Here is a 12,287-nt window from a genome sequence, read left to right on the forward strand (position 1 = left end):
GAGGGACTGTGCTAGAGACCCGCTGGGACTGTGTGATCCGCACGGAACGCGTGGCGTGAGCACTGGTGCGGGGAGGCTGAGCAAATGCCTGCCTTTCACGTGGGTAGAGAGTGCCTTCTGTTTCCTTGCTCACCAGGAAAACTGTGATAGAGCAGTCTGATTTTTTGGAATAAGGGAAGAAGATGATTTTGTGGTGGCATCGCTGCCAAAACCCTTGAAAGTTCCTGCCATACAGAAATGTCTGTAGGAGACAATATTTAATGCTAACTTGATTTCTTGTAAGCCCCTTTGGAAAAGATTGCAGTGCTGGTTGTGTCTGTATGTAACAGCTGTATCCTTTATTAGGTTTAAGTGATTGATTATATCCAGGCATGCTTCCCAGATTTCTAGCTTGCTTCTTTTGAGACGTTGCTTCTGTTGTCCCATCAGCGGTTTATGGTTCCATAAGCCAAAACTTAATAGATGGTTTTGATTTTTGGAAAACTTCGTTAATCAAATACTGGCTTTGCAATGCCAGGAGCGGTTTGAACCCAGCTCCTCCGTATCTGAGCTCCCCCTCTCAGTGGTGTGCCTGCGTAAGCGACTGCATTTGTGTAGCTTCTGATAGCTGCATAAATCTAGAAAATGGGCTCAGCAGCGTCACAATAACACAACCTTTTGCCGTCACCCTTTTGCTGGTCAGCCTTTGCTGTCCCGAGCCTGTACAGAAGCACAACTTACTGAAGGCTGCCAGGCGCAATTGCCATTTTGCCTTCGGTGTGCAGACTCATGGGGCAAACTCATTTCCAGTGTCACAATTAGCCCAACATAAATCAGCAGGAGTAGATTGTTTGAGAGTGTCCATTTAAAGCAAATGCTTTAGTAATTATGGAGAATGCTTTAATGATATCCCTAGTTGATGATCTTTTCTTTTGAATAGTTCCAGATGTCTGAGCACCATGAGCAAGAGTTAAGAAATTGGGAAAACAAAACTAAACAATCTGTGCTTTTCTTTCAGAAGAGTTGTTTTTTTTATTTTTTTAAATTTTTTTTTTAATGGGTTCTATGTGTTAATTTGAAGCAAATACAGGCTTATCACACTCAATTTTTTCCTGGAGTCATTTAGTAGAGTCATATCTAAATCAAGAATTTCTTATCAGTGTTTGTGTTCAGTAATTCAATATGATGGGAAGGAACAGACCATCTGAATCTAATTTTTCCTCCCCTGTGCTCAGCAAGTATCTGAATGCAGAACTGGAGTTGAAGTTTGCTTTCACCCTGGTCCAAATGCAGCCAATTTTCCCTGTTGATTTAATAGGGTTTGTAGCACTGACGGTAAGTGCAGAAGGGATCTCCGGACCTCCCTCCCAAAGTCAACAGGACTTAAAGGATTCACGTCACTGGGAGCAAGAGCAAGACTGGCTTCTTTGCAAGTCAGACCTTCTCCAGACACTTGTATCTTTGAAAAAGCTTGGCCATCAGTTGAAAGCACAAATGTTTTTGTAAAAGGCGGTTGTGATTAACTGGCTCTGTGCCTCTCTGCAGTCGGGGTGACCAGATCCTGGAGGCAGATTCGGTGAGTCTGCGTCACGCAGCGTTAAGTGAAGCCTACGCCATCCTGAGTGAATGCGGTCCAGGTCCGGTTAGCCTGATCATTAGTCGGCATCCTAACCCAAAGGTGAGGAGAAAGTGTGTTCAAGTGTCTGGGTTGTTAATCTGGCACTGTAATTTGAGTCTTGCTGTTGGGAAAGCAGCAAATGAAGACCATTAGCTTTTTCTTTCTATGGCATGTGTTGTGCAAGATGTCAGGGTTGTAATGATGCCTTCCAGTTTGGTAAGTTGTAGCCGTGCTGGACTGTCCCTGCTGCTTTTCACTTAGTCACCCACTGATCAAAAGCAGTTTTCCTGGAACTACTCGAGTGAAGTGTTCCCATCTTTCTCAGTACTTGGACCAAGTGGCCATGCAAATATGGCACAAGGCCTCTTCCGCCTTAAAGTTAGTTTGCAGTCAGTTTGTCCTTGAGTAGAATGTAATTTTGAGCCAGGGATATAAATATCAACAGATTGAACTGATCAACTATAATAAAGTGGTAGGAATACTGTTTTTAAGAAAGTAAAATCTGTCCAAAGATCAAAGTTTTCCGTCAGGAATTAAAACCTGAGTATCTGGAATGCACTGCTACTGTGAAATCCTGTGCAAGGGCAATTTGGAAATAAGGCTGTGTTTACAGAGTGAGTATTTTCAAGCAATTTTTAAAAATTGATGGTAGAAGATAAAAGCCTTTTAACCAAGCTATAGGGAATAATAACTTCTTTTATTTCAATATTTCAAAGAATTTCATGAGTGTACAAAACCTTCCTGTTTAAACAGGAATGAAGCTGTAAAAATATTTGCATTAGTGGGTCCAGAGAGCTCTGACTTTTGAACTCGTAACTACAAATGGAGGCCTTAATAAATCCATATCTAGGAGAACTCAGGTTTCTTATTTTATAATTAATTGCGTATTTTCTCCTAAATCAAATATACAAACAATAGACAAATAGGGGTCTACTGCCCAAAGTTTATTATCATTGCTGTGAAGCCTTGTGCTGCTAAAAAGAAAGAGGCTGTAGTTCTGTTAGTTAAAGGTAAGCATGGAAGGGGTAAGGATTGGGCTTGTAGCCTAAGATAACAGTACTTCTAGGGAGTCTGTATGGTTTGGTTTGATTGCATTACCATGGCATATAGACTTTTTGGAGGGTCTGTAAGTAGCATGAAATTAAAACTCCAGGGAGTGGAGCCTGTCTCCTCTGTCCTTCATCTTGCTCTGGTGGTGGCTTGAAAGCTGATGAGTGACCAAATCAGGTATTTGCTGAGAAGATGAACTGAGTTAAACTAATTGCTTGCTATTACTCGGTAACAGGGTGAAACTATTAAGTGGCTCCTCTTACACTTTTCCATAAGTGATACTTAAAATGACAACAAATCCTTTGCCAAGAAATGGTAAGAAAAGCTAAAAGTTGAGCTGGAGAGACCCTAAAGCATTTTTTTCACCCAGGCAGTATTGAATCCACAATCCCTCATAGCTGGATATCTGAAGGTGTGTCCATATGGGGACCCATATTTATTGTTATGGCACTGTCACCCTTTTTCTGACAGCGTTGGGGGTCTACAGAATTATGGAGGGTATTTTACTATATTTTATTAGCTCTTAATAATACCACAGACTGCAGACTGTCGTTAAGAATTAGCTTGTCATTCTCCCGTTTGATCTGTGTGAGACACAGAGGATGCTAAAAATCGAGATTGGCAGAGCTTGCTGAAGTGTGGATTTTTGGTTAGCTTTAAACAAATACTGCAGTCTGCCCAGCACCTAGTTTTACCTTGTACCCACAGGTTTGGGTAAAGGTCCTGAAGCATACTCGCAGGGCTTGGTCCGTGTCCTGTAGGAACTCCCTGTGCCCCAGGAGCCTGGAGGCTTTTGGTTTGCTGTAGGGTCATGCCACAGGCTGAAAACAGGGATGTTTTCTACAAAGGCTCATGTTGTTTTGGACATTTTTATACTTAATGTCTCATTTTATGACATACAAAAGGTCCACAGTACACTTTGTTGCTGAATATGTTCACTTTGGTGTTTTCATCTACTTCCAAGAGAAATACCGCAAAATTTTCTTTCTTTTTGATATTCTGAGTGAATGTGGCATTTGAACTATGTATAAACTGCTGAGTTTGCTTAGGAATCTTTCAAATCTTCATGGTTCAGAAAGATTCAAGTTTCTAGTCTCTATTTATGCAGAATATTAATTCGTGTAAAGCAATGTGCATACAAATTATTTTTGACAGAATTAACTTGCTTTCTGTTTTTAAATATATATTCCTGCAGACTAGTAGTTCCTGTTATAAAATTATATGGAGTTTTCCAGTAATAAGAATTAAGTGCATGGCATTAATTCAGGACAAAATTAGCAAATATGGTAAACCAGTATTTATTCTTAAACCAGAGGAACATTAATTACCAATTACTGATTTAGGTTTTCTTTTTAAAAGCAAGGAGAAATGAAAATTAAAAAGACAGCTAATATCTCGGGAAGTCTGGTAATCTTCCGGTAGGTTAAGTGTAGAGTATCTTCTGTTGCTGATGTATGCATGTACAAAGCAGTCTTTGTCTATTTTAAAGTAATATTTTCTCAATAAATCAATGTACAGCACTTAATTGAGTTAAAATCGTGCTGTAATGGCTTAATTTGATTTCTTTAAGTCTGGTGCTGTTTTATTTGTTTGCGTAATGTGGCACTTGGACGTGGTCTCCATGAAGTCATCAGGCTTCTGCCTCCTGGTCTCTGCAGGAGAGTGGCATGGAGGGAGTCTGAATCAGGACTTAGGAGCTCTCAACTCCGTCTTCTTTATTGCATCTTTAAAATTAGTAGCATATCTAAAATGAATCGTGGTGGTATTTGTGGTGGTAAGTGGCCAGACTTTCTTTTTTCATTTCATCTACCCAGTTTGATCTCTGTCTTCTTCAGGTTTCTGAGCAGGAGATGGATGAAGCAATCGCACGTACTACCCACCGGGAGAGCAAGGATGCCAGCTCCTCTCATGTCACAGGTCGCAGCATCTTCTCTTCCAATATGTGTCTTCTTCCGAATACAGGAAGTTTAAGGCCACGCTTCTGCATTCCCCAGTGTCAATATTTTGAGGGCCCTCAAAACAGCACTAACAGTTTAGGGGGTGTAATCATTCTGTCCACTGTAGAAATTTTAGCGAAAAATTAGCCTTATAGCGCATGTTACTTGCTCTGTTTCGCTAGGCTGCCATGATTTCAAAGTAAGGTTGCCAAGAGGTGGTTGCTCTATCCCGTCTTCAAGATGAATAGGAAGCACAGTGTCCCATTAGGGAAAGGACAGGAGGAATCCACTCCATCTATGTACATTTATCCATGTAAATGGAGAAAAGAAAAAAAAAAAAGATGAAATATTGTTGTGTCCATTTGAAAAAGTCCAGATATTGCATACTGGGCTATATGTTTTAACTCCATTTTCATCTTTGGGGTCCTGTCAACATGTGTGCTCTGGCGTTTGTCTGATGTTTCTGAACTCCAGACTTAGCACTTCCTAAAATCTTACAGATGAAAGCAAACTCTTGGCAATGGCAGAGTAATTTTTAGACAGAAGGTGATTTTTAGACAAAAATGTTAGATTTGTAATTATGCTCTTTATATCTGTGTAATCTAAGACCTTTTTTGAAGTAGACCTTGCCAGTGGCTGCTGATTTGTTTTTCGAGGTTGTACCTAGTCAGCAGCATGCTCCAGTGCGTGAGGAGCATCTCCTCCTCAACGCTTGTTCAGAGCTCTGTCCTGGGCCTGGCTGGCGTAATGTGTCTCTGTGATAATGTTTTGCCTGGTCTGACGGAGAGCTTGTGAAATGTTAAATAAATATCACTTTAGGGAAGCAGTTCAGATAATAAGTAAGTGGGATTAAATGCAGCCTCCAGCTCAAAAGGTGAATGAGGAGCTTGTTTGGATATATGGACCATAACTTTAAGTTTTGGCATCTAACTAAGCTGTGTTTAACAGGAGCTGCACAAAAAAGTCCGTCTCCTAGTGTGAAGGCCAAACAAGGAGAGACCTCCTCTCCCCTCAGCTGGACTATGAAACGCTTCCTGGAGCCAGCAAGCCGGGTAAAAGGATTAGATGCAGTAAAAACAGCGTCTGCTTCAAATTCAGCTTTTACTGAAGCTCTTACTTGAGCAGGGAGTTCAGAACCAAACCTCTATGCTCCTTTCTTCTCACGTGGGCTCCATAAAAGGGTTTGTTTTTTACGTCACATGTTGAAATCGTGACAGCAGCAAGCTCCTGTTCGTTGGGAACGATGTGCAGAGCATGGCAGAGAAAGCTGTGGGCTCCCACCTCCTGCCGTCTCGAAGGCACCCCTGCTCTGTGCGGCACAGAGGGGAGGTTAGCAGGAGAGACCTGGGCCTGTGGGCAGAAGGCTGAGAGCTTGGCCTCTTTGTAGCCACTGCAGTGGAAAAGTCTTTGGTTTTCCTGGGAAAGCCAAAGAATCCATGCAAACTGTGTCCAGAGGTACGGGCTCTCAGTGCAGAAGGGGGTTACACAAGTGAGTATTTTTGTCCCTTGTTTCTGTATTGAACTGCATCTGCAAAGTAATGGGGTTGGGAATCCTTTTTTCTTTATTATACCGGCTAAAAACGTGTTGCTGCGCAGCATTTCAGCCATCCAAGTTTGTCACTTTGGCTCTCAGTATACTGACAAGTCTGCGTTAAACTTCCTTTATTGACACGGCAGTGTGAGTGGGGTTTTGTGGTGCTTGCACGCAGACAGGGGCTTTGAGCATCAGCGATGGCTGGTCACCAGGCTCACTTCTTTTCAGCAGGGATCCGTGAGCTCCGAGGCAGAGCTTTCCCAGTACTTCTCACACGACACAGCGAGCCAGCTCCCGTTTCCAGATGCTGCAACCGGCTCCTGCGACGAAGAGCAGCTCCGTCAGAAGAACAGAAATAGCTTGTTGGACGATGGCTCTCTTCTTTCTGGCAACCTGAGTAAGTGACGGAAATGTGTCGGGTCATTTGGCCAACGGAGGGAGAGTCGCTGAGCGTTGGTTTGCATTACGGGGAGCTACGGTGATTCCTGTGCTGCTAAGACACACCGGGCAGCTTAGTGCAAGCCAGTGCTGATCATATGAAATTGTAGAAAATGGAAGGGGTTTACAACAATGCACATAAATGCCCGTTTCCATGGTATTTTGTCCAAATTGCTCCTCTGATTACGTGAAAATTACTTTATTTGATTGGTTTGGTCGCAACTAGATTGACAGCACTGCAGGTTTTTTTTCAAATGACTGATGCTAATCTGATTGGTTACATTTAAATGAAAGTGTTCATAGCTATCTCAAATACACAATTGAAAATGTCACATATAGCAGCGTAAAAACAATCAAATGTTCAATTTGACATCAGGTATTTTGCATACGTGTCTTTCTCCCCATAGTAATTTGACTGAAAGAATCTTACATTTCCTTACTGACATGCACCTGATCTCAAATTCAAAGGATATTACATTTGTTCTCCCCTTCCTATGCTTCCAAAGCAATGTCTTTGCCAACAGCTTATTTTTCTCTGGAAATTCCTTATTTAATGCTTAAAAGCATTTTTACATTTTAAAATACCCACAGAACAAAGCAAAATAAAAAAAACCCTTTCTATTAAATAAAGTGCAGTTCTTTCTAAGAGGCATGTGGAAAGGATTCTTCGATTTATTAGTCTTTAATATGAAACTGGTTGTTGTGTGCTTGTGTCTTTGTTCAGGAAAGCGTTTTTCACTCTCTTTAAATTAATGCAGGCAGTCCCAAGCATAGATTTAAGCAAAGTGTGTTGTTTAAAGTAAAATACACGTGAATTTGCATCCTTTTCTTCTTTGGGTCATAGTCATAATTTAGAAATAAACTGAAAATAGAACCAGATGTGCTATGAACTGATTTCGGGAATTACCCATAAACTGTAGAGCCATCTGCTGTCCCTCTTGCTATTTACTGTAGTTAGAAGGAGGACGTGGAAAACCTGCTCTTTGCTTTGTGAGAAGAGGTTAAGCTTTCCCTACAAGCAGGGCCACATGTACTTTGCTGCACCCAGATGCATGGTATTAAAAATCATCTATAAATTAATTATTTTTTTTTTCCCTAGCTGCTAGAGAAGCAGGAGTGGCAAAAGCAAATGGTCTGGCTTCTCCAACTAGTGGGAGGTCCTCCAGCCTTCACAACAAGCATGTGGAGTCTGTCCGACCTGGCATCCTTAGCGACAGCCCCAAATCTGCCCGCAGCCCCTTTCATCGACAGAGGAGGGTTGTTTTCTATGATGGTGATGCTAGTGATGACGATGAAAGTTCCCACTCGCAAAGAAGCCTGAGGGCCAAGAGGCAGGATGACACTGGCATTGTCATCACAACCTCGTCTGTAGAGATCGATGATGAAAGCCAGGACAGTGAGTCACCCAGATACAGTGGCACAGATACGTCTTCCCCTGTTTTCAGCAACTCGGTGGAGTCTGCAGACAGCACGCTGGAGCAAATTGACTCTCCCTTCTTCCCCATCATAGCTTTTGATTACTCAAGCGTGCCTGAAGTTCGTCTTGGCAGCCTGAGTTTGAAGGAGCTTCGGGAAGCACAACTGGAATCTAAGAGATCGCCAAAACTTGAGCACAGAGCAGTCACGAGAGTGAAAAGCATGATGAGCACCGAGTGCCGAAGCCTTCAGAGACAGAGGACGGAGGAACATGGCTCTTACAACAAGCCCATTGCGAGGACGCTCCCTCACAGCAGAAAGTCTGAAGCATCGGATGGGACTGGGCAGGGCCAGTGTGAAATAGTCACTCTGGTTCGCAATGAGCACGAGTCATTCGGCCTGGATTTGGAAATCCAGGCCATGCCCTTAAAGGTTGTTGTCACAGGGCTGCGACCAGGTGGAGCAGCAGAAATGGTAATTTTTTAATTTGGGTTGCCTTGTGATTTGCTTTCACTCTGCAGGGATTATTGTTAGCAGTATTAGTATGAAGCAAGTGATCTGTTGAAAGTGAGTGGAAGGGAGATGTTGCCTCTGCTGGGCAATGCATCTCCTCCCATATCACTCTCTACAACTCCCTGAAAAGAGGTTGCAGAGAGATGGGGGTTGGTCTCCCATCCCAAGTGTCAAGGGATAGGACAAGAGGAAACGGCCTCAAGTTGTGCCAGGGAAGGTTTAGATTGGATATTAGGGAAAATTTATTCAGAGAAAGGGTTGCCAGGCATTGGAAAGGGCTGCCCAGGGAGGGCATCAAGCCACCATCCCTGGAGGTTTTTTAAAAGATGTGTGAAGAGGCACTTAGGGACATAGTTTAGTGGTGGACTTGGCAGTGTTAGGTTAATGGTTGGACTTGGTGATCTTGGAGGTCTTTTCCAACCTAAAAGACTCTATGATGCTGTGGTTCTGAAGGTGCTGTTAAGAACCTTTTCTGATGCAGAAGTGCACACTGGCTGATTCAAAACCAGGAAAGTCAAGAGGCAGATCTACTGAGATGGACTGATCCCTGCTCACAGTCACAGTTTTGAGGGAATACTGTTCTTTTCCTTTTACCAGAGGCAAAGGCAAAATAACTAAATTCTGGCTATAAAAATGCTTATTACCCCCTATTATTTTCTATGCCTGTATTCCTGTTGCACAAATCTGGTACCAGGAGGCCTTATATGGCAAGCACCATGATAGCACCAGTAACATATTGGTCTTCTGCCTCCCAAACATGCACATACCTGTGTGGATACTCAGGCTGGATGTGGAATTGCTCACCTAGATGCAAAAGTGCAAAAAGGAGGGAAGATAGACTGGTGTACAAAGCCCGAGGTAGCTTTTTTAATCTTGTTAGTGGCCACCAGGATAAGAGGTATGTTGTAGGTGTTTGAATTGTAAGAGCTGGGGGTTTAGGTTCTGTTCCTGCCTTTTCCCTCTGATTTACTGTGCAGTGTTTAAAAACATAGTTAGGCTTTTACCTTAAGTGCTCTGTCCCTGTCCAATTGAGTTATTTAGAAGAGTTCCAGTAGTCCAATGGGAGGTTGTGACCAGGAATATAATTCCTACATGAAATGCAAAATATGATAGAAGACATTCCAGTCCTGAAGAAGTTAGGGCTGATTCATTCCAGTTCATGTAAATGAAGGGGGCTGTGTCCTCCGTCCTGATACTGATCTATCGGAGAAACCAGCAGCTCTTTTGACCTTCCTGTTTGAGATAGATCATTAATTCCTTTCCTGGCAAAAGCACAGTCTGCTTTTTCTTTACATGTTGGCAAACTGACAGCAGTGGTACCTGTGCTCTGCAGTGAGGTGAAATAGGGAATGTTGCTCATAAGCCATTAATTGCTTCCTTGCAATCTTTGACCCTGTGGCAGGGCTTCTGATGTGTATTTATAATTTCCTTGAATCTGTCATTGCCTCAGGGATCAATGGGCAAGATGGCTGTAGGAGATGAGATTACCACCATCAACAGCATCCCTGTCAGTAAGATGACGTATGAGGAGATCTGCTTGCTTATGCAGTGTCTTCCCACATCCGTAACCCTGGAGATCCAGAAAGCAGCATCAGGTGAGAGAGTAGTTTTTACTTCTGTAGCATTTATTCTGAGTACCGGTGAAGAAAATTCCCTTGGATCAGCTGTGTTTGATCTGCTGCCCCAGCTTCCCATACTGATTCAGAGAAAAGAAAGAGGGTACGTTTTGTCTGCATTGGTGAGCCACGCAAAGTACTTCATCACCAAAGCAGGCTTCAGGGTCCTCTGCAGCACCGGGATGAGGAGAGCAATCCTACTCCTGTGTGAAGCATTCAAAACTCCTACTTAGTGTGTCCCTCCTGACAGCATTTGCAGAGGTCTGAGTCATTTCATGCAGACCCGGAGCTAACTCGGCAGCGACGTGTCCTGACAACCCATTTTACTGCTGTGCCTGTTGAGTAAATACACTGACCCTTTATAATCACATCTTTCTCTCTTAAATCTGAAGTTTAAGTAGTGTTTTTATGAATGGACAATGAGATAATAAAAGCTTCTTTTCTTTCTTTAATTCTTTCCCTTTCATGTGTCGAAATTCTCTAATGTGCAGAAAGATGAAACAGAAAACCCAAGAAAACCAGAATCTTATCAAAATGTTTATTTGCATGTTTCTTATAAAAATATTTCTAGACTGAACAGAAACATATGATACCTCCTTAGTTTCTGCTCAGGGCTGATTTATGCTGCTACAGCAATATATGTATCCCCGCAGACTGTACAAATTATGTGGTGTGGAAATGAGTATTTGAAAAAGAAAAGCATACTTTTCCAATTCAGGAAGAACATAATATTTTGCTTCATTTTAGCTTATGATCTTTGTGTACCTATTAATACCTGGGAGCCTAAAGTACTTCCAGATGCTTGAGTTCCAGTTGTTCTTTAAGGAATTCCAGGCTTGGCAAGAGAGTCCTGTTCTTGTTCCTTAGGTTGCTGTGGCTTTTGCAGCCTAACAGCATGGGAGTAGGGGCACTTTGGCACTCCTTTAGCAGTCAACTCTTCTGCTTTCCGCTTCCCTTCGCCCTGCCCCACTGGCGGAGAAGAGAGTCTCTTCAGTGTGTAATCCTGCACGCTGAAGCGGGGCAGTACTTCAGATCCTAACCTGGCAGCCTCAGATTGCTCTTCTGATAAGTCTTCCCCTTTGTTGACTCTGTGAGGAACCTGCACATCTTAACATGGGTACCCAAGTTAAGTGGTGTGGATAATGCCGCAGGTTTGTGCAGGGGTTAGGGAGATGGGCTGGCACATTGGGATGAGCGGGAAAGGCTGCTGACTCTGTGAATACACCCCTCCCTTTCCACATGCTTTCTGGGCCTCATCTGGTAGTAACTGGCCTCTGAAAAGAAGCCTGAATGAGGAGGAGTGTCCCAGGAAGGTGCAGGCAGATGCTTAGGGTGAAGTGCAGAAAATTGAAGAGCTGGAGAGAGAGGTGAGCTGGAATGCGTTGGAGTACAGCAGATAGAAGGAGCTACGGTGTGTTACCAAGAGTGGGTTAAACACGTATTGGAAACAAGGAAAGGTCTGTGCCAGAAATCCTGTAAAGCCCACATGCTTAATGCGTGTACAACATCACCCATGCGTGTCACATTAAACACCTGCAGAAATGCCGAGAGGATCAGAGTCAGGTTATTTATGCACAGCTCGTCCCCGTGTTATCTGTTCACCTTTGTTTGCCACGCCAGGGCTTTGTGCACTCTCCGCAATCTATTGGAGACATCTTTGATCAGACAAGTAATGAGAAGCGGTACTGCTCAGCCTGACTTACTGCACACTGGCACTTGGGTAGTTAGCTGCTTGGCTGCTGAGATCTCGGAGGTGAGAATTAAACAGGTCATGAGTACTCACCTTGGAAGAGAGGGTTGCTCCCTCCTGTCTGCTGCTGAAATGCACAGGGTTGTGATTAATTTGAGTTGTTGTAAACATCATTACAGAAGAGGAGGCGTGCAGAACAAAAACGTGCAGTCTGAATATGTGGGTGTTTGTTTTTATAGTAAAACCTGGTGTTTTGTGTATCACTTCCCACATCTGACAGCATTTCTCCTTTTTTTTTCTTTTTTAAATTTATTTTTATCACGACGCAGCTGTCAGCAGATTTACCAACCTCATCCTGTCTCCAGGGGTAGACAGTCAAAATCAGGCCGACGTCAACAGCATCCTCGCAGCTGAGGAAGGAGAAGCGGGTGCTGGGAAGCGAGAAGGAGCGGGTTTGCACAGCGCGGGCGGCGGCTGTGCGGCGGAGAGAGCAACA

At 43.2% G+C, this 12,287-nt stretch overlaps 1 protein-coding gene across 1 annotated transcript in view; it reads left to right on the forward strand.

The window, feature by feature from the left end:
• The window catches only part of PDZD2 (PDZ domain containing 2), a gene marked incomplete at its 3' end in the record, with an annotated part of 54,432 nt that overhangs the window by 39,401 nt on the left and 2,744 nt on the right, over positions 1–12,287 (forward strand). The window contains 7 exon segments of the mRNA XM_010152657.1: positions 1,525–1,657; positions 4,483–4,564; positions 5,533–5,636; positions 6,350–6,515; positions 7,656–8,446; positions 9,936–10,080; positions 12,121–12,281. Coding sequence (XP_010150959.1) covers positions 1,525–1,657; positions 4,483–4,564; positions 5,533–5,636; positions 6,350–6,515; positions 7,656–8,446; positions 9,936–10,080; positions 12,121–12,281 — 1,582 coding nt within the window.

Source organism: Eurypyga helias, unplaced genomic scaffold (assembly GCF_000690775.1).
Source record: "Eurypyga helias isolate BGI_N326 unplaced genomic scaffold, ASM69077v1 scaffold12910, whole genome shotgun sequence".
NCBI lineage: Eukaryota > Metazoa > Chordata > Aves > Eurypygiformes > Eurypygidae > Eurypyga > Eurypyga helias.